Here is a 21,170-nt window from a genome sequence, read left to right as displayed (position 1 = left end):
AAACATTCACATGTTCTTTTTTCTTTTTCTTTTTAAAGTACAAACATTCACATGTTCTTTAAGTGTGGCATAGTTACGTAAGGAGAGGCAAAAAAATATTTGGATCTCTAGTGTTTGGACTTTGGAGTTCATTGAAAAGTTATAGCCATTAACTTTGGGCCAAATTGGATCTAAACTCCTTAAACTCTAATCTCTAGCAATAGCCCATTAACATTTTCTTCTACCTTTGAGGCCCATTTTTTAACAGGCTTCCAATTTAGCCCAAGAACACTTGTCTTTCAGTAAGAGAGAGAGAGAGAGAGAGAGAGAGAGAGAACGTTGAAAAATTCCCCAAATTGAACACTGCACAAAAATCCTAACCAATTCACTCTTTCTTCGAATCTCTCCTAATTTTGCTTCCCCCTTTCTTCCCCAAAATTCAATTTCTCTGTGGTTCCTCAAATCTCTTACCTTTCGGAATCTCGAATTAGAACGATTCAGAATCGATTAGGGTTCGTGCTATATCTGCGTTCCCAATAACATGGACGATATGGAAGATGATGCAAGGTACCCTCCAAAGTCCTTCTCTTTGCATCGCCAAAACCCATCCCATCGCCAGAAACACCCAATTCGAGGTGCCCCATATCATCAAAGACCAGTAGCCACTCGCTACGAGGAGGTGGACGACGAGGAAGACGAAGAAGCCGAGGAATACGACGATTACGACGACGAAAACGACGCCGGGGAGGACGAAGAAGTCGAAAACGCAAATGGGTATGGCGGGAATTTCGAAGAGGATGATGGGTTCGGGAGGAGCAACACGAGGAAGAGGAAGGTACGAGGTTCCTCCTCGGGAATCTCGAACTACGAGTTTGCACCTCGCGTGAAATTCTCGTACGGGAATAATCGTGGGGGCTCGGAGGAATGGACGGAGGAAGCGACTTTTGTGCTGTTGGAGGTGTGGGGTGACAAATTCCTTCAACTTGGGAGGAACAGTTTGAGGTCTGAGGAATGGAAAGATGTTGCTGAGAAGGTTTCTGAGGAATTGGAGGTTGAAAGGACAGTGGCACAATGTAGGAGCATGTTGGATAAGCTTAAAAGGAGGTACAAGAAAGAGAAGGCTAGAATGGATGAAATGGGTGTGAGTTCTTGTAAATGGGCTTATTTTAAGAAGATGGATATGTTGATGGCTTCATCTGCAAGGCAAGAGTATGGGCTTGCTTGTGGGGTTGATTCTGGTGAGTATGTGTTCATGAATACAAGGGTGTATTTGAATAGGTCCAATGAGTTTGATGAGATGAGGGATAGTCCTGTTGAGTCTGAGACCTCTGACGAGAATGATTCCGATGGGGTTGCGACCGCGCCGAGGAGGTCCGGTGGTGGCGGTGGTGGTGCTGATGATGATGAGGATGAAGAGGAGGAGACTTCCTTTAGGGTGCTGGCTGATTCTATTCAGAAGTTTGGGAAAATATATGAGAAGATTGAGAATAGTAAGAGGCAGCAGATGATGGAGTTGGAGAAGATGAGGTTGGATTTTAATAGGGAGTTGGAGCTGCAGAAGAAGCAGATTTTGGAAAGGGCTCAGGCTGAAATTACAAAAATACAGGAAGGAGATGAGGATGACCAGGACACTTCTGCAGAGAATCTCAGTGAATGATGTAGGTAGTTTGGTTACTGTTTAATTATATTTTCTTACACTGCCATATTGGATTGCTTATGATTTGATTATAGGATGCAGATAATTTTGTCTCCCTTTTCTTCTTGTATGTGATGACCAAGTTTGTTTAGTGCTGCTATATTAATGTTCATTTCTCCGTGAAATGTAAAATTATAGAACATTAATAATTTTTTAATTTGCTTTCCTTAGCAATGTGGTAAATGGTATTGGTAATCAATGTAATTTGCTTTTCTCAATGGGTTGTCACATTTGTGGTTGTGGTGGTCATGAACTTGATTTTCTAATTAATTTTCCTAAGATTGACTTATATGAATAGTTCATTCAGGAAAATTTTACTATGAGGAAAGGAGGCTTACTCTTTTAGCTATTGGAATAGTTCATACACATCATATAAAAATCATTGATTTGTGTTGGTTAGAGTTAGACTTTTCATAATATATGAATCGTCAAGCAAAATCATAGTTGTCAGTAGCAGTTAGCGGCTGACCTCGAAAATGGTATAGCGGTCTAGTGGGTAGCGGTATTGTCGCTACGGTGAAGTATTAATTCCACATGTATTATACTAACAGTCAAGAAACGAGGCAATACCGCTTTTAGTTTTAATGCTCAAACATAAGAAGTCACACAAAATCAAACACATAATTCCACAATCAATGTCAAATACAAGGAACATAAAGGAAGGATCCAAAAATAAACACAAATGAACAATAAAATTGTCAAATAGTCAAGTACAAGAAGTGAACTAGTGAAGAAAATCATCATCATCTCCGGATTCTCCATCAAATTCCAACATGGGAGCGGTGTAGCGGGTAGTGGTATTGCTGCTACGCTACGCCGCTATCTTCCGCTACGGCCAATGTCGCGTAGCGTCGCGGTTTGTAGCGGCCGACCGCCGCTACCCGCTACGGTAGCGGTTTAGCGGCGCTACGGGCCGCTATTGACAACCTAGAGCAAAATGAAATTGGAACTACACATATATTCTATACGATAACATAAACATTGTATAAAACTATAAAGCAAGTAATTGACTTACAGCTGTGAAGTGCTGAAAGTGATGCCTTACAAATTAGATTAGAGACTGCTGGATCTGCAGTAAAATTAAGAAAAGATGCTTTTTAGATTATTTATTTTAAGATAAGAAACATTCTTTTAAGTTTTCAATGTGAGTACTGACTTAAGGAATGGGCAAGGATAACCTGACTGAAATGGGGACAAATTACAATATTAGTTTGGTTCAAACTGAGACAATGGTCATATGTGTATTGAATGTTTTAGTCTAAAGGATAATGGAAGAATGTCGGGTATTGAAAAATTGACATGCCAATTGTTTAAATGAGTAATAAGAGGAAGCATAATTATCAATATTGGATAGCAATGCTGAGTGGCTGACCCCAAAAATGCTATATTGGGATAGCAGGTCATAAAGTGGCTACTACGGCTACACCGAAGATAAGGGATACTGAAAACTTAGGACACATACATCATTAAGACTCAAATAACTAAATGAAACAGAGGATGTAGCAATATGAAACTCCGAAACAGAGGTTGGAAACAAAGGCTGGGACTGTGCAAAATATAGGCTTCCATAAGGCTGCTGTGTGAAATACAGAAAGAAGTTGCATGAAGAACTGAGCAAGAAGCTGTCAGAGTGCAAAAATGGTGGATGGCTGTATGGGGAAGTTTGTTTACCTTGCCTTACTTTGGTCATTTGGTCATACAAGATTTTAATAAAATATAGCTATGGGGAAGTTTGCTTTACACAGATTCACTGGCCTTTTATGCATTAGAGGGGGTGTGCTTTTATGCTTTCCAATGCACAACCCTATGGCTTATATCTTGTTCCCGGAATCCGGGTTCTTGAATATATACTATGTTTGGATTCGTAATTGTATATGTACATATTTGTCTAGTAATATTAAATGGTGCAAGGTATCTGATTCTTCAATAATATTTAAAAATGATATTGCGTTGTTTTATAATTTTTTCTATCTTAGGAGTTACATTCTTTCAAAGGGTGGTGGTGGTGATATAGTGCAACAGTTTTGGGGGAAAGATTGTCTACAAGCTGAGATGAGTTGCTACCAGTAAAGTTTTCAACCCATCCGTGTACTCTGATAATGAGGAAGTTGATTCGAAAAATGTAAATTTTTTGTAAGAATAACCTGCAATAAATATTGTGCACTTTTAATAATTTGCAGCATATTTCTGTAATCCATTTCATCCAAATATGTGGTTTCACCATTATTCAAAGGATGGAAGGTTAATGCTGATAGTATGCTTAGCTTAAATGCGTCTCCATTGACTTTTGAATCTAGATGTCACTACTTACAATTTTCGATTATGGCTTGAAGGCTATGCTGATTCCCACTGTCTTTTTTTTTTTTGAATATTTTTATTATATATATATATATATATATATATATATATATAGCAAATTTGTCATTAAAAATTAAACACATAACATATACTATTTTGTCTACTAGTCGTTCTGGAAATGAAATATGAAATAGTGCCGGCATTAAACAATGATATGCCGTGTCTACAATCCACGACCACTGGCCTGATGATCCTTTATTCTTTCTTGAGATAACATATCATTTGACTTTAAATTTTCATTCGTTGGGGTAAATGATAAATCCATTTGACTTGAACGTGAAAATTTATTTAAATAGAGTAAATATTTATTTAGTCTTTCAAAAGTGTGTTGTTGTATGATTAAAGAATTAAATTAATGTTGTTGTATCATTAAAGGACTAAAATAATAAAATTATTGATATTTGAAGGAGTAAATTGATGTCAATTTTTTTTAAAGAAATAAGTTGACCTTGCTTTTAATGGTTAAGAATTTAAATAAATATCAAAAAATTTTATAGCCGAACTGATTGCAAAATGACTAAAAAAGAATGTTGGCTCAAATAAATATGTATGGCCAAAGGTGTCATAGATTGAGCAGGAGTATTCTGTTGACTTTGAAATGGGTTTACAGTCCTATCTGAAAAGGGATTTCCTTGACTTTGTCCTTAATCTGAAGAATCTAAAAAGAGATACAACTCATACAAGTACATATGCTAGTAATGTGATACAGAGAACTGTAAAAGAAAGTGATTGAAGCCAAGTTTTTAACAAAGAATTCTTTCATGCATAACACACAATCAGGATATAAAGAATATAATGAATGGTATAATGAAATTTGGATATAGGATGTAAAATGCCTGCTTCATGTTAAAGAACTGTCCACTAAGATTAAGAGAATATTGCTGGATAATGGAATAAAGTACTATCACTTTACTTAAGCTGAAAAGAACTTTAAAAAATGAAGGTAGTGTGCTACAAAATAAATAAATGGGGTAAAAAAATTGGTACCAGATCATCTGTCTTATACATTTTTCTGTCATTTGTCTTAAAATGGAAATAGCTCCTCCTTAAGTGCAGGACATATCCACTGTATCTGAATATATGTGATTTCCCACATATCATCATCTTCTTTTGGAGCTAAAATTCCCTCATCCTTCATTTGTGTTATTATCTTTTTCAACAAATCAGGGATTATTTCATTCAAAGTTGATGGACCATAATGTCCCAAGTCAGCTTTCATACATGTATCCATTCTTCTCAATATGCCTAACCAGAATGTCCTAAATGCTGGACTCTCAGCTATTTGTCTCAATGACTGCAAGTACATATCTGACAATAGCTCCATTGCAAGTTTAAGGGTCCCTTCCATGCTTCTCATTTCCCTCTCTGCATTTTCCCTTCTTGAGTATTCCAACATCTTCTCATGAAGCTCATCAACCATGGCAAATACCACAAGGTTGAAATAGTTAATACAGTTTGATGATGTATAAAGCAGCTCTTCAGCTAGATTGAAACTTCTGTGAAGAGAATAAACTGCATGGTTTCTTATCTCTTCCTGTCTAGATAAGCTTGTCCTTCTAAATGCTTCTCCAAGTTTCACAAATAGATTCATGTTATAGTTTGCAGAAGGGCCTCTGAAATTGTCCTCCATGGAGGAATTGCTTGTGTTGCTTGCTGCACTAAAATTACTTCCTGGATCTGAGTATTGGTTTCTGTGCCATTGAATCAACAAGTTTACTGAATCAGCTAAAATATCCAGTATCTTCTTCTTTTTGTCTACCGGACTGTTCTTGGTTAAAAAGCAACCAAAAGCACAATCTATGCAATATGCATAATTTGTGCGTGACACATGAGTTCCATCAGAGAATAATGAAATCAAGGCCTCAATTCCTAGATCATAGGTTTCAGGATACCTCCATGCAACTGATAACAAATTTAGCACTGATTTCCATCCAAATGGAGTCTGCAAATTTGCAGGGTATTCAATGAGTATTTTGCTAATTGTTTGTGATATGATCTCATGACATGTGTCTAGAATTTCTTTATCAAGCTTCCACATTAAAGTTATAGACTTGAAAATAAGCTCCTCAGCTAGTTTGTCATCTCTTGGTGTAGAAAAGAGCTTGAGAGAGACCTTGAGAAGGACTAGAATAGCTTTTTCTGCAAATGGGATTGGGGAGAACATGGGAAATTGAGCAACTGCTAGCAGATAATCATGGAAGTTTGGCCAAAATATATGGAATCTGTGAACATTAGCTAAAGCTATTGCAGTGACCAAATCCCAACAAAACTCAACAGTTTCTTCTTCCTCAACAGGTGTGCTAAACTTTTGGCCTTTTCCTGCAGCTGCAAATATCAAAGATCTACCAAGGTTGTGTAAGCATTCTTTAGGGATGTTTGAACTACAGCTGAAGATGCTACCGATTCGGCACATTTTGATCATCTTTAGGTTCTGTTCAAATTCACTTCCAAGGGTCAAACCATCTTCCATGTTTTCTTGCGAAAGAAGTGAAAAACGAGTGATCATGCTAGAAACTCTCTGGCTGCCAAATTTGTGATCATCAGTTGGAGAAATAGCATCTGATTCAGGTGTTGTTGGGACATCCTCAAAATCAATGACAGATTGGGGTAATAGTTTAAGCCTTTTGAGTTTCAACAAGCAATCTACTATGTTCTTCCAACCTCCTCGAATTGAGTCTCTAAAATTGTTTGCTATGTTGAAAACAGCAACAGTTGCCATTCTTGGCTTCAAATCATGAGTGAAGGTAAACATGGTCTCTTCTGTAGAAGCATAAGGATTTAGCAGTGTAGTGAATTTGCAAAACGATGTTATGAGCTCATCAAGGGTATCTTCTAGTCCATACTGAGCAATCCTAGCAACTGAGAATAACCCTTCAATGCACTCATGGAGAAGCTCCTCTTCATCAGCATGCTCAAAGAATGATGAAAGAGCAGCTACTGATGGACCAGCAATGCATGCAAACATATCTCTACACAATCTACGATCAAAGTCACATTGTATGAAAGGTGGTGCTACTTTGGATAGGTTTATGAGCTGAATCCACCTACTTGGGCTCATGTCCAATGACACAGTAGTTTGAGCAAGTGCAATTGCGTAAGTGGAAATAGATTGAAAAAGCTCAGAAAGGTACTCTCTAGGTAAATCCTGTCCTGCATTGATTGCTCTATTGTTCTTAATGAATTCCTCTTCTGTCATCTTCTTCTTGACTTGGGGATTGTGTTGATCAGTATTAAGCATGATGAGAGAGTAGCATAAGATGAGAACAGTGTCCTTGCTTGCAAACATGTCTGAGGATTGCTGATCAAAGAATCTCTCAGAAAATGCTTCAAGTATTCTTTGAATCTTTTGTGACTCTCCTGGCAACCAAAAACTTTCTAGATAAAACCTTAATGCAGTGTCAAGATTCATGCCATTGAAGTAGAAGGTTTCAGTGAATTCTTTGAGAACTTGGAGGTAGAAACTATCAGGGTCACCAAGATATTCCCCTATTGTCTTCTTGTCTAGGCCAGGAGTGTAACGAAAGAAGTAAGCATATGCTATAGGATCGGGAGGATGAGAGATTAAATTAGCATGTTTCAAGTATTCAAGACCCTTCTTATTATCTCTGTTAAAGTGATTTGCAGCAATTAGTAACTTCTTTTTCTGCAATTTTCTCATCCTTACATGTTCCACCCAAGCTTCCAATTCATCTTCTTTGTCTCTCTCCTCCCAAAAAGGTTTATACTCGGTCAATTGAATTGAGTAAGAGTCTAAAAGGCTTGAATCATCTTTGTCAATATTATCTGCAATGTTGTGAATCATAATCAAGAGTCCTTCAAAGGCTTGGACATGCAAACTGGTTAAGGGTCCATTCCCTGCAAATGAGTGTTTGCAAAGTAACCTTCCAACCTCCTCAAACACATTCCTACAACATGGATCACAATCATAGTTTACATAAATTTCAACAACGAATGATGGTTGCCTGCAGAAATTTATTATTCCTTCAACTGCAACTTCTTGAACAGGAATTGTGCTTCCCAAAGTTGCAACTCTAATTAGCACATATCCAAAGAAAGCTTCTAGTTGGAAACGAGTAAACCTACAAAAATGCAAAACAAAATCAAAAAAGATAAAAATAACAACAACAAAAATGAATGAAAATTTCTTCACTCTTTCTCCCACAAGCAATTAAATAAGTAAATAAAATCAAACTATCCTCAATCTTTTTGTTCTTTCTTTCCTCATAAAATCTAACCTTCGCAGAAAGTGATAGGCATTCAAAACGGTGCTGCAAATCATGGACAAGACAAACGAGCTAGACCATGTCCCATAGTAAATCAAATGATGAAACAGATCATCTTGGATCATCCTCAAAAGCTTTGGGTGCTTCCCTATCTCATCCCCACTCAATTCTATAGCTGAATTGATCAAAACCAATGCAAAAATCTGAACTTCTTCATCAGCAGTATGAGTGGTAGACCCATCTGCCTCAACAATTGATACAACATTCAACAAAGAGCACAAGAAATGAAATATATCAATAGCACAACGAACCCCATAACCAGATTCCAGATTCCCACCATCATCACCATCCTCCATGTCCAATTCCGAATTATTATCCCCTTCTCTATCCTTAACCTCAATCTCAGACAACCTTAAAAAAACAACCTGGATAAGCTCATGCATGGTGAACCTTGCACTCCTCAGAAGCAAATCTCCTCTACTCACGGATTGTTGAACAACCTGAAAGCAAGTGTTCACAAGTGTGCAAACAGCTTGGTCTGTGAGCAATGTTGAAGCCTTATGGTGCATTATCCCTGTCAAAACTTGAAGTATCTTCATCATAACTGCATCCTCAGAAACAGGGTCGGTTTTCTCGAGCCTACAGCTTGTGATCCCTGAGACAATGGATTCAATGGCTTCTTTAGTACCTGGGGTCTTGTCATCAAAGAATGGAAACTTGAGAATCTTGAGAAGGGTTGAAAGTGCAACGTTGGTGGCAGAAGCAGGTACATCACCACTTTGAATAACATCAAGGAAAGGAGATAGATATATAGAAGGGTCAATGACGCGCCATTCTTGTTCTGTGTTGAAGATGAGAGAACGAAGTGATTTCAAGGAACTAACAATGGAAGAGTCATAGCTTTCTTCTGAGGAAGGGATGTTATAGAGAGGGTTGAATTCTGAACAACGACGTATCACAGCTAGAACAGCACCAACTTCGGTGTTTAACATGCATGAGAGTCCTAGTTGTCTTCTTTTGGATTTCGTTGTGCCCTTCTTGTTTTGATCATCTTGTAATTCTGATCCATTCATGAAATCTTCTTCTACAATGTTATTCTCCATTGTTGCATGTGAAAAGATGAAAAAGGTTTCGTTTTGAAAAACGGTTTACCATACAATGAATGTTACTCTCTGTGTTCGTGCATGATGGTAATGTTGAAATTTAGTACAGTTTGATTATTTGCTTCAGAATTTTCATCACCTCATAAATTTTTTATTTTTATTTTCACACACCGCTTGATGTGTAACAGAAAGTGGTGTTTTTGCCAAAAACAGAAAGTGATGATGAAAGGAAGTTTTTTTATTTTTTCCTTTTTGGGAATGTGTTTTATTGGAGGAAATACTTGGTCAGTACATGAAGGTTACATAGTGAGAGAAGTGGAGAAGACCGAGTACAAAGGAGAGGGATTTTTGGAGAGAGTTTCGTATGTCTATGAGGTTACAAAAGTATCATAGGAAAAAAGATTGCCGGATTGTTTGGTAAAGATGTGGTTGATTTAATTTGTTTTGTTTTATTGTCTTATTGGAATTTTTCTATGGTTACAAATTAATATTTGAATAGGAGATGTGCTATTTTGTTTTGGAGTAGTAATGTTACGTTTGTAATTCTTTAAGTAAGTTGCAATTGTCTTTTCTATGCCACCTATACTAATAGTGTAACTTTTGATATATTATTAAGAGTAAAGACCATTTTTATCCCTAACAAAAAATACGGTCCCCACTTTAGTCCCTTACAAAAATAAATTAGTCAGTTAGTCCCTTACAAATTCAAGGTAGACCCATTTTAGTCCTTTTGAGAGATTAATAGGAGTCTTTTTTGAATTTGTGAGGGACCACGATTTCAACTAAATGGGTCCACTTTGAATTTGTTAGGGACTAACTGACTAATTTATTTTTGTAAGGGACTAAAGTGGGGACCGTGTTTTTTGTTAGGGACTAAAAATGGTATTTACTCTATTATTAAAGAAGTTTTAGAGTTTTTTTTTTCAAAGAAAAAGAAATTTTAGAGGATAATTAATCATAGGGGTTTGCATTTGTCATTTAGCATGACACAACAAAGTTTCTTACACACATTATTACAAAAAAAAAAAAAAAAAGTTTCCTACACACACAATATTTTGTGAGGCCCACACTTTTTGAAAAAAAAAAAACTACGGCACGTAAAACGAATCTCTATAACATTACACAATCACTTTTCCTATAACGTAACTCTTATAAAACTCTTGATCATAAATAAAAGAGACCACTTTGCATGAAAAAAAAGTGCCACTTGAGCGGCTGATAGAAAATATATTGTATTTCTTAATTTCTCATTTTTTTTTTCTTAATTTGATGTTCTATTAAAATCAATGAATATTTAAGAAAAAATTTGATATAAAAATTATTGCTTATATAATTTTAAGAATATTTTTTATTTTTCCATTGTTTCATCAATTACCCAACTCACGAAAGTTTGGACATGTAAATTGTACCTACTTTTAGAGTTAAACTTCAATATTTTGACCTCTAACTAACATTTGCGAGATTATATAAATAGCATCGATTCAATGTTATGTATATAAGTCGAATAAAAAAAATGGAATTATAATAATAGTTTGTAGTTTGATTTTCATGTAAATTTAAAAAATTATGTTTATAAAAATATATATATATATATATATATATATATATATATATATATATATATTTAAAAAATTATATATACAAAATAAACTCCCACTCCTGCCCCGATGTTCCTCATCCGGTACGGCGGTCCCTCTTTGAAAATCAACACTTGGCTATCCTTAAATTTTTATTTTGTAATTAGTCTGTTGACCTTGCATACTCATATCATAATATTACCATTAAAGAGGGATTTTATAAATTAATTCTTATCTTAGTGTTTCTATTTCCATTTCTTTCCATTCAAATTTTGGCCTGACTAGAAATAAAACAATAATCACCAATAGACAGTAAAGCTCTCCACTATTTTGAACTTAATTTTATACATCTCATACGCAAATATCGTCATTATAAATGAAGTTCCAAATAAATAAAATATGGTATCCTTCTACCAACGTCACATTCAATATGCACATCAAATTAGGTATTATCTTGTCCAATGTCTGACTTTTAGGTTGTTAAGTGAGCCTCAGTCCGAGGGAAAAAAAAATCATGTATACATTAATGCATTCTCATATACTATTTCCATGGCATATTTTCTATTTGTTCAATTTTCTCCAGAACAAAAACAAAATAAAGAAGCCTTTTGTTTCCCAAAATGAAAATAAATGTGCTTAATCACTAACGTATTAAGCATAATTTTACAAGCGGCCCTATAAAACTCAGATTATTGACCCTACCTGCGGCGCTCCATATCTCTAGTTGCCTGATTTAAATGAAGTTTTTAGTTCATACCACAAACAGACTAATGTATCCAAAACATCTTCATCAAAAGATTTACAATCCTCTATTCGTGAGATAGACACTAAGGTCTTCAACCATTCTTCATGAAGAGTTGAGAACTCTGATCTCTCTTCACTTGACCTAAAACTTTTTCCAACTATTTTCTTCATCCGCTGGCTAGCACTTGAAGCAATGTTTACAGTCTCTTCTGGGATTCCAGCCATGAGGGCAACCTGCAACCCATAGCTCTCTGGACATGCTCCAGAGGCAAGCCGATATAGGAAGACTAGCTCCTGATCACGTTTGGAATAGCTATCGGATTTTGACTTAAAAGCACAAGCCATGTGTTGAATTGTAACATGTGGATGAGAGGCAAACTCTTTCGTGAGTGGATGGTAATGTGTTGCAAATAGTAAGCGACAGTTAACCTTTTCAATCAGATGCCGGAATACCTGTGCACATCCAGAGAATTATTAAAGGGACAAGAATATATCAAAGACATGAATAACTTGAGGTCATAGTACTAACAACCTAAAATGTTTTACCATGCCAGGAGCAAAATCACACGATAAGAGAAGAACCTTAACACAATCATACATGGCAAGGTCTTTTTTTTTTCGATGGATGACCACATTTCTACGACACATAGTGTCTAATTAAAGCGTTTTCCTTTCTTTTCCTTTTTACTGAGCAATTAAAGAGCGTTTAAATTTTGAGCATGTCTACTTCAGAGTAGGTAGAAAATAGTACTTAAAAATAGAACAAAGACTTTCACTTAAGAAGAAGACTAGAAGAATAGTAAAGAGTAGGGTCTCACTGCATATGCAATGGCATAGCCATCGAAGGTGCTCGTTCCCCGTCCCAATTCATCAAGGATAACAAGAGAATCCTGAGTAGCATTCTGAAGCACCGATGCAGTTTCTGTACACTCGATAAAGAAGGTACCTGAAAATAGAAGCAAAGTTAATTGAAATTGGCAATCCATAAAGTTAAGAGGTAAACTCTATCTGTACGCATGCACATTTTAAGACCACAATTCTGCATTTTCCACTTCCTGAAAAGTTCTATTAATTGAAGCATCATGTGTTTAGGTAGGCAACACCCTCTAACGTACATGCATGCCATGCAACCATAAAGCTCATTCGCTTTTGTTAAAGTACTTACTCTCGCCTGTCATGATTCTATCTGTGGCTCCAAGCCGTGTGAAGATGATATCCACAATTGAGAGCGCACAATTTTCGCATGGCACATAACACCCTAGCTGAAAGAAATCAGAGGCATATTATAAAGAGGCATCAGAACAATCTGACAGAGCAAAATGTAAAAAATGTAAAATGCACTCCCCTTGAGGTTTTATAAAGCATCCTCAATATCTGCTTAAGTGCAATGACCATCCTGCTTCCAAATTATGTAATATTTTTCCCCGTTGGAAGGGAAAAAAGTGTTACAGTTTTTCTCTCAGCATCCATTGCTTGGATTAAGTGAGATCAAATTGTTTTTGAAAAAAGTAACTACTCATCAGTGATGTCTAGCATGATCAAACAGGTAGAGTGGAGAAGAGACAGGACCTGGGCCATAATAACAGCTAGACAGGTGGCACGCAGAAGTGTTGACTTTCCACCCATGTTTGGTCCGGTCAGCAGCAATGTGCGAGGATGACACCCATCTTCATTCCCACCAAGAATTATGTCATTCGGGACAGGCAAACATCCACTCTCTCCAAGGGCAAATGGATGCCATAGCCCCTTCATTTTGAGCACAGGTCCCCCACTGTCTTTACTTGTACTTTCTGATGTTGGCACTATGACAGGCCTAGACATAGTTCCACATGAAAAGCTAGAAGTCACAGCAAAAGATCTTAGTACATCAATGCAATTGATGGCGTGAACAACTTCAACCCATTGAGCAGCTTTCTCCAAAAATAATTCAGCGAGTATTGTGAGTGTTTCAGCATCTGAATCTGTGACATTATGATTCTGGCACCAAATATAAGGTCAGTGTAGCAAATAGAAAGATTTATTGAGATAGTTCTCCTACTTTCCAGGAGTAGCTGTCATATATCCTATGATTAAGATATGTTTAGTGTGTACCGTCTATGTATTCTAACACTCTGTAACAAGTGAAAATCGACCAGAAATAACAAAGGATTCTCTTCTCTATTATTCATGGCTACGCTCAGTTGGACATATACTCAAGTGAAATATTCTATTCTAACCATCACCCTAATTACAAAAAATAAATTTAAAGATAACAAAATTGCATAAGTTCTAAAAAAAGACCATATAATTGATTAAAAATTTAAAATCAACATTTGAGATACATCAAAGTGCCAAAACTGCTAATTATCTACAGAAGATGCAATTCAGTAAGAATCAGTAGTGCTGCAAACTTGCACACGTTTAACAAAAACAAAGTAGAAATGGATTTGACCATTATCATAATGATGTTGAAAACATCAACAGAAGGATCTTGAGTTAATTTATTAAACTTGTTAAAAGGGCATATAATACAGGTGTCAAAATGAATCAAACCTAATAAACTAGTCCTAATAGCTGACAAAAAGTGGGCTGAGTTAGCAAAATACAAACCCCAGTAATTTTCACTTGGCCTAGCCTGGCATGAATTTAGAATGTGACCAGAATCAGGCCGAACCAACACAAAGACCAGAGCCTCAAATTCAAGCACCAATTACTGTCGGAGCTTAGAGCATCCCCAAACCAGAGAGCCCTATGCCCTGCTTTCATGCCTCAATTCACTACCCATTACCCGGTGTTCTCATGGATGACCCTCTTTGCGCCGCCTGTCGCAACCACGGCAACAAAGAAGTGTTCGCGCTGCAAAATTGGGCGATACTGTCTCCTACCTCTTTCTTTCTTTTTAATAAAATAAAAAGGTCATGACATTATTCACTACCCATTACCATTTCTGGCATTCTCCCCAACATGTTGGCCCCCACGCCCCCCAAACTTCCCAGGAGCCACATTAAAAATTTTCTAATTCGCCAATCCGTCCCCAAATTACCCAACGGTTCATCTCCTCCCAGCCCTTTCCTGTGTTAAATCTCCCACACCTGCACTGTTGTGCAACTGGGGCACTTGTCTGTACTTGTCCAATGGCCAGTTGAGTTGCCTGCTTGCCTCTGTCACTGACAGTCACCGGTCAGATGCATGTTGCACCTGGACAGTCTTTGGGCTATGGCTCTCCCCTCCTTGGACTTGTCACACTCTAGGCTGGTTGGCTTCCTGCCAGCCACTCACACTTCTTAGTCTTGGATTTGGTTGATCAGTGCTCATGCACAACGAGGTACCTCCGTTTCAATCATATATCCAATATTGTAAACTAGAAATACATCCATTTTCAGGAAAAAAAAAAACTTATCTCTTACGCTAATAAATAAATTGTTAGGAATTTATCAATCGTTCCAATTTCCAAAGAATAACAGAATATGATCTGTATTCTAATTTCCAACCAAAATAACAGAATAACCAAAGATGATACATGGCAATTTCCGACCAATCTATATTCCAGATTAACAATTTTAATCAAAAGAAATGTTCAGGCACAGCTCCCATAGGGCTGGGCTGGGAAGAATATGTGTGGGAAGTTTCAGTTCATGTTGTAGGAAAGTGCAATAAGGAAGGAAAATACCTGGTAATATGGGAAGTCACTATCGATAGCTGCTTCAAACTGAGTAAGAAATTGATCAAGCCCGTTACTACCAGTCAGAATTGGAAGTTTATAAACTTTAGCCAAGGATGATATTAGAGGCTGCTCTTTCTGTAGAAGAAGCAACAAACTTAAAGCAGTCCGAAGGCCTTTCACAAGTGATCCAAACACTTTCACCTGCTTTTCATTAAAAATTATTCGTGAGCACTAAATAACAAAAAAACAGTACAAGTGTACAACGAAAATCATTCTACAACCTTTGGTACAGATTTTCTACACATTATCATAAATTACGGTCTGACAATCCTACATAAGTAGATAGGTTAACCCAGCTTGGACAACGAAGTTTCCAAAAATCAATGTGATCAGAATTTTTCCTTTAGTGTAGATAAATTTCTCAGAATACCAATTTCAGTGTTTATAAAAATAGCCTGATACATTTCCTTCTAAACATTGCAGTCTCCATTCTATATGACACTAGTTTATGAGAGACACCAGTCTCTTCATATTAAAAAGATATGTTGCCATCAAGTCAATGTGTTTTCTTTTACATTAAAATGAGAAATTAGGTCAAAACATGACGGAAGAAAAGTTGTTCAGACATCAGAATAAAAAATAATTAGCATATCCTTTACAAATTTAGCATAAAAAACAGTAGCGGAACTCACCCTCCGCTTCAATAATTTCTTTCCCAACAAGGGCAGTAACTGAGGGCCTGATAATTGAAGGCTGGACTTAATGCTGCCAAGCAATCGTTCCAAATCTGGAAGCTTGCGGAGATGTTGAGCAATATCTGACATAATCTCTGGGCGAGCCATTAGATCATCCACTACATCAAGCCTGTTATTAATTCCTTCAGCATCTTTTAACGGACAGCATATCCAGTTCCTCAGCTGCCGCTTTCCAGATGAAGTCACACAGTTATCGAGATATTTGTACAGTGTACCTGAAATTCAAGCAGAATAAATTCCAGGATTCCATACTGAAATTTCCAATGAATATACATTACAAGGTTAACAATGCTCCAATAGAACATGTACTTGCCTGATTTGCCACCATCCGCATTATTGCCAAAGATCTCTAGATTTATCAATGTTGGACCATCCATTTTGAGGCAACCCCTATAAACTTGGTATGGATATATATCCCCATTCTGTAGGATATCATCTAACTGTATGAAAAGTAGAACACATTAATCATCATAAACAACATAGCAGCCGATATTTTAAGTACTAACCCTCTCAAAGAGGGCATCATAGTTAGCACCAAAGTATACCATCAATCTATCTAGATGACCAATCAGTCCACCAAGAGCAGACGAGGTGATTTCACGATGAATCACTTTGCTCAGCACATGATCCAGTGAATGAGACAACCCATTAAAGTATCCCTTCAACTGAATTAAATCACTAATTTCAGAGTTCACCAAGTCAGTGATCGACTGCACTGGAGTCAACTGTAGTGCTGTTGAACCTGCAAGAGGGAAAGAAACCAATAATAAGATCCAAGGATACTTTTAAAATTTAAAATAAATAAATTCATTTTAGCATAGTAAATAAAATATTTTAAAAGCTTTATGCCATAAAAAGTTGATATTATGCCAAATTATAAAACTGCAGCAAAGTGCGAAAATTTGCGAACTCCAAATTATTCCTACTGCAACTTGTCTCAAATTATTCACAATGTAATAATGCACAGATAGATGTACATTTAAGTGCATAATCCGTTTTTCTTTTTCCACTTGAACAACAAATTATCAGCAATTCAGCATGTAAAACAGAATATAAAATGTGCAGATATCACTACTTGCAGATATATCACAAAGAATCGTGAAGGTAATATCCATATCAGCTTAATTTCAAAAGGGAACAAGTAGCTTGAATCCCTATGAAACTGTTTTGTTCTATTGATATTTACAGATATCATAGGGATACAAGACAAGTATTAACTGTCTAGGTCATTCAAAAAGAACATGGTATAGTGTCAATATTAAAACATTGCTTATATCTAAATCACAGCAAAACTAACTGCACCAAGGAATAACTTACAATAATCGACCAACACAAGATGTTATTAACTTAAAAACTGAAAAATGATTAATTTTCCAAGTAGTCTTGTAATTCACATACTGCTTCCGAGCCAAAGCACAGTAAAGAAAATAGAAAAACCCATTTAAAATTCTAGAATGCTTTCAATATCATGCTAATGTATCCCTAAACCACAAAGGAAGATCACATCTCACCATTTAACGAGAATTTTCTAAGTGCTTTCTGAGCTTCTTTGGACAACCCTGTGAAACAACATATTTTAACATGAAAGAGTAATATGATATAACCTTCAGAAATGAAGTGTAATCAAGTTAGAGGCAAAGCAATAAGACTGTTCACCTCTGATTTCATATATAACTTCCTTGGGTGACACCTAAAACCACATTCCCACAATCAAATTAGCTAAAATTTGAAAATCTGAATGATCATTGACAGAAACTTGAAAAAAAAAATGGGAATAGGTAAAGGAAGGGTATTTGAGCATACTTGCATCAATAAAGCCCCCAAAGCAGAGCAAGATGAATCATCATCAATAGAACCAACCCAAAACCTTAGACGAGCACAATCAACAAAAGCAAATCCATACACAACTGAACCATTATCCAGGCCATTGTTCCTCTGTAGAAAATATTCAATTCATCATCATGTTAATGATTCAAAGTACTAACATTTAACATAACTATATATTACAGATACTTATAATAGCATACATAAAATGATTAACTCAGTAACAGTGAGAAGTGAGAACCTCTTTTATTGCGAGAAGATGAACGGCATCAGGGCCAATATTACCATCCACAGCAGTTGATGGAGTGACTACCTGAACTAATTTTCTCCGAACAACCTGCAATCCAGCAGTGACAGTCATACCATGTAAAAAAGCAGTAAATTCAAAAGCATTAAGGATACTGGGTACAATATTATACAAAGACTGATCTGAAATCAGTTGTAAAATTCAAAAATCAGGAAAGGAACACTTTCAAATAACAATAACGTGTCTTGCCAAGTTTACTGTCTGCAATATCAATTGTGAAATTCCTAAAAAGTTGCCTTCATCATATTGGATAAAATAACAAATGAGAAGTTTAGAATGCTAATTGAAGAAATAGAGACCTGGAATAATCTCTCGTGTATTATAGTAAGCTACAGAATATATATATATATATATAGAAAGCATAGTTAATTGAAGCATAACTCGTCAAGCACGGCCAAATAACAATTAACAAAAAATCTAAATGAGCTTTGTGAAGCTAGGTAGCCAGCACAACTTTAATCATGGGAAAACTTACAGAGTTAGCTCCTCTAGCTTTTGCTTCTTCAGATGTTTCCAACTGCTCTATTCGTCCAACCTTATATCTTCACAATGAAATAAGAATACTAAGTTACAACAAGTTAACTTGGAAATCAACATGTTTATTTATTATTGATATTTAATGCATACAGTCCAATCTATCTGGAATCAGCTATGATCATATATATGTTGCACAAAATCTCCACTTGGCACACAATAAATATAGTTTTACAAACTATGAAATTAAATCCACTTCACCCTTACCCACGAGCAACCAAGTTTTGAACAGCATCATCAATCCCACTTTCCGATACACCAACCTGAATCAACAGGTAAAAGCCACTAACATTAAGAGAACCAAATAGGAAAAATTGGTCAAGAACCAAAAAACTATAATCTTGAAATCACCTGCCGACATTTTCCCACACCACTTAATGTTATTTTCCAATCAAGCTCCTTATGGCCAATTTCAGCATCGATTTCATAAAGCTCATAAAATTTTCCCTGTGTTGGCCAATAATTTTGGCTTACAATTATTAATCAAAGGTTATGTATACAAAAATAAATGAAGAATGGGAAGTAAAGGAATTAAGTCATCAATATTCAAAGTACTTGTTGACTAACCACTTTAAAGAATAGCACAACATCCATATATTTACATTTGACACTCCAATACTGTTTCTGCGTTGCTGACATTTTTTTCAAGACTTCTGGAGGTATATAAAGTGTCGCCCTGTCATATAATGGATCATTGGGCCTTCTTCTATTATCATCCCTGATTTGAGAAGGATCGAGCCATTCAAACTTGCTAGCCACTTCTAATTCCTTCTTAGTCATGTTTGGTGCTGTTGAATCATCAAGAAATCTGACTCGTTTGCCAGAATCCAGCAAGGAACAATACTTGGATCCATCCTCTCGACTTCGCTTTGCATGAGAGGCAAGAGGCTGCATCCCTGGGGTTTCGGGACCAGAAATATTATCGTCAATAACCAGGACCATATTTTCCTGCTTAGCCTTTTCCTTGAAATTTACTGCATTATCTTTCACTTTCACCATTGGTTGAAAAGCTGCAACTTCCTTGTGCAGCCCTTTACTATTAGTATCAGTACATATTCCTGATGATGGTGAAGATTTAGGCAAACTCTCATTTGATGACTGGCTCCTGCAAAAATTATCACATAAGATCAATTTAGCATTCAATAAACATCACTTTTCATTATGATAAAGTAACTGTTTCAGTTTCAATTTTCAATTTCAACTGCATCTTTTGTTCAGTACTGTCTAACTTGGCTAAACAATGAAATTCTGTTGTAGTATTTCAAATTTACAAAAGCCTTATCGTGCAATTTTACTGAATAGTTCCAAATCATAGGTCATCCTCAACACTAAGCGTCAGCGTCATTTCCTTAAACATTATTTTCCAATAAATGATTGAAACAAATTGCATTACTCTCTAGCCTTTGACGCAAATGAATACGAAAACATTAGAATAAAACATCGAAATCTTACGATAGTACGAACAACGCACATTCCATTTTCTTGTATTTCCATTAAGCAAAACCCTAAGGTAACGATTCGAAGCGAAACAAAAAAAAAACCGATACGTACCTGTTACCAACTCTTTCGCTATCATCAACCTTGACGAATTTATGCATGATGCTCTCAAACAGGGACGGACCAAAGTTGTTCTCCTTCTGCGCGAAGCTCGCCGGTAAAAGCTGACGTGGCACCTTCTCCGGCGGCGTGTCGGTTCCTCTGACGTCATCGGCCGACGACGGCGGTTGATTGAAGGTGGCCGGGTTAGCTTGCTGAACCGACGAAGCAGGAGCTCGCCGGCCGCCGGAACTACGGTTTTCCGGCGTGGTTTTCTCGAAGAATGAAAGTATAGATTTCTGGCGATTCATCTTCAGTATAGAGATAGAGAGAAATAAAGGTTTTGTGATCTATAAACGATTACAAGGTAGAAATTTGAATATTTTAGCGCCAAAAAACATTTTCGCGCTTAACCCATTGCATTGGAGCGCCGTGGAAATACTACTATTCAGTGTTCCTCTTCCATCAGATCTTTACCTTTTCTTTTTTCTAATTTTATGTATGGTTAATTACTTAATTTTCCTTAACTTTTGAAAAAAAAAATATATATATATATATATATGGGAAAGGTTATACTTACAACCTATTTTTATTTAAAACCTCTTACAATCAATATCTTAACCATTAATTTCTGTCAATCAACGGTTAAGATTTTCGCAAATAAAATTTATTAATTAATTATTAATTCACAATAAATGATAACCGTTGATTGGCGAAAATTAACAGTTAAGATATGAGGTTGTAAGTATAACCTCCCTATATATACACTAGGGAAAAGATATTGTAACAACCAATTAATGTTACTATCAATTAATTTTATCGTTAGATCGATTATGTTGATCCAACAGTTATATTTATTTTCATCTTTGTATGATTATGATTCCTCATATT

At 36.2% G+C, this 21,170-nt stretch overlaps 3 protein-coding genes across 4 annotated transcripts; 1 reads left to right on the top strand and 2 right to left on the bottom strand.

The window, feature by feature from the left end:
• The first annotated feature begins 320 nt into the window (after window positions 1-320).
• LOC133309702 (trihelix transcription factor ENAP1) lies at window positions 321-3,976 on the top strand. Of its 2 annotated transcripts, none has more exons than XM_061510497.1 (2): window positions 321-1,637; window positions 3,652-3,976. In XM_061510497.1, exon 1 carries the CDS (start codon window positions 521-523, stop codon window positions 1,634-1,636), a length of 1,116 nt encoding a protein of 371 aa, XP_061366481.1. In that variant the 5' UTR covers window positions 321-520; the 3' UTR covers window position 1,637; window positions 3,652-3,976. The 2 variants fall into 2 exon arrangements, with proteins under 2 accessions (XP_061366481.1, XP_061366482.1); XM_061510498.1 differs by lacking the exon at window positions 3,652-3,976 and adding an exon at window positions 3,075-3,622.
• A 1,081-nt stretch (window positions 3,977-5,057) lies between these two features.
• Window positions 5,058-9,359, bottom strand: LOC133309693 (ARF guanine-nucleotide exchange factor GNL2). Its single transcript, XM_061510484.1, has 3 exons — window positions 8,269-9,359; window positions 5,613-8,112; window positions 5,058-5,567 (listed from the first exon to the last, which is right to left on the bottom strand). The coding sequence occupies exons 1-3, from the start codon at window positions 9,357-9,359 to the stop codon at window positions 5,058-5,060; spliced, it is 4,101 nt and encodes a 1,366-aa protein (XP_061366468.1).
• A 2,184-nt stretch (window positions 9,360-11,543) lies between these two features.
• On the bottom strand, window positions 11,544-20,721 carry LOC133309706 (DNA mismatch repair protein MSH7). The gene is made up of 16 exons (XM_061510505.1): window positions 20,295-20,721; window positions 19,311-19,848; window positions 19,095-19,190; window positions 18,951-19,006; window positions 18,685-18,751; window positions 18,144-18,239; window positions 17,874-18,013; window positions 17,590-17,657; window positions 16,624-16,820; window positions 16,371-16,518; window positions 16,016-16,293; window positions 15,330-15,524; window positions 13,250-13,657; window positions 12,846-12,942; window positions 12,499-12,626; window positions 11,544-12,133 (listed from the first exon to the last, which is right to left on the bottom strand). The coding sequence occupies exons 1-16, from the start codon at window positions 20,588-20,590 to the stop codon at window positions 11,657-11,659; spliced, it is 3,285 nt and encodes a 1,094-aa protein (XP_061366489.1). The 5' UTR covers window positions 20,591-20,721; the 3' UTR covers window positions 11,544-11,656.
• Between the last annotated feature and the right edge of the window lie 449 nt (window positions 20,722-21,170).

Source organism: Gastrolobium bilobum, unplaced genomic scaffold, assembly GCF_033153095.1.
Source record: "Gastrolobium bilobum isolate Gb01-03AN ecotype WA unplaced genomic scaffold, APGP_CSIRO_Gbil_v1 utg12305, whole genome shotgun sequence".
NCBI lineage: Eukaryota > Viridiplantae > Streptophyta > Magnoliopsida > Fabales > Fabaceae > Gastrolobium > Gastrolobium bilobum.
The sequence above is the reverse complement of the archived record's forward strand: the minus strand, read 5'-3'. Positions and strand labels throughout refer to the sequence as shown.

Bases quoted from the DNA above. Each gene is read 5' to 3' on its own strand.
- LOC133309702 (XM_061510497.1), top strand. From the start codon at position 521: ATGGACGATATGGAAGATGATGCAAGGTACCCTCCAAAGTCCTTCTCT.
- LOC133309693 (XM_061510484.1), bottom strand. From the start codon at position 9,359: ATGGAGAATAACATTGTAGAAGAAGATTTCATGAATGGATCAGAATTA. The intron at 8,113-8,268 runs GTTAGATTTTAT...GCATTTTTGTAG, and splicing joins GCCTATCACTTTCTGCGAAG to GTTTACTCGTTTCCAACTAG. The intron at 5,568-5,612 runs GTGAAACTTGGA...TTATCTAGACAG, and splicing joins ACTATAACATGAATCTATTT to GAAGAGATAAGAAACCATGC.
- LOC133309706 (XM_061510505.1), bottom strand. From the start codon at position 20,590: ATGAATCGCCAGAAATCTATACTTTCATTCTTCGAGAAAACCACGCCG. The intron at 19,007-19,094 runs GTGATTTCAAGA...CTGTTGATTCAG, and splicing joins GTGTGGGAAAATGTCGGCAG to GTTGGTGTATCGGAAAGTGG. The intron at 16,821-17,589 runs GTGAGATGTGAT...TCCCTCTTGCAG, and splicing joins TAGAAAATTCTCGTTAAATG to GTTCAACAGCACTACAGTTG.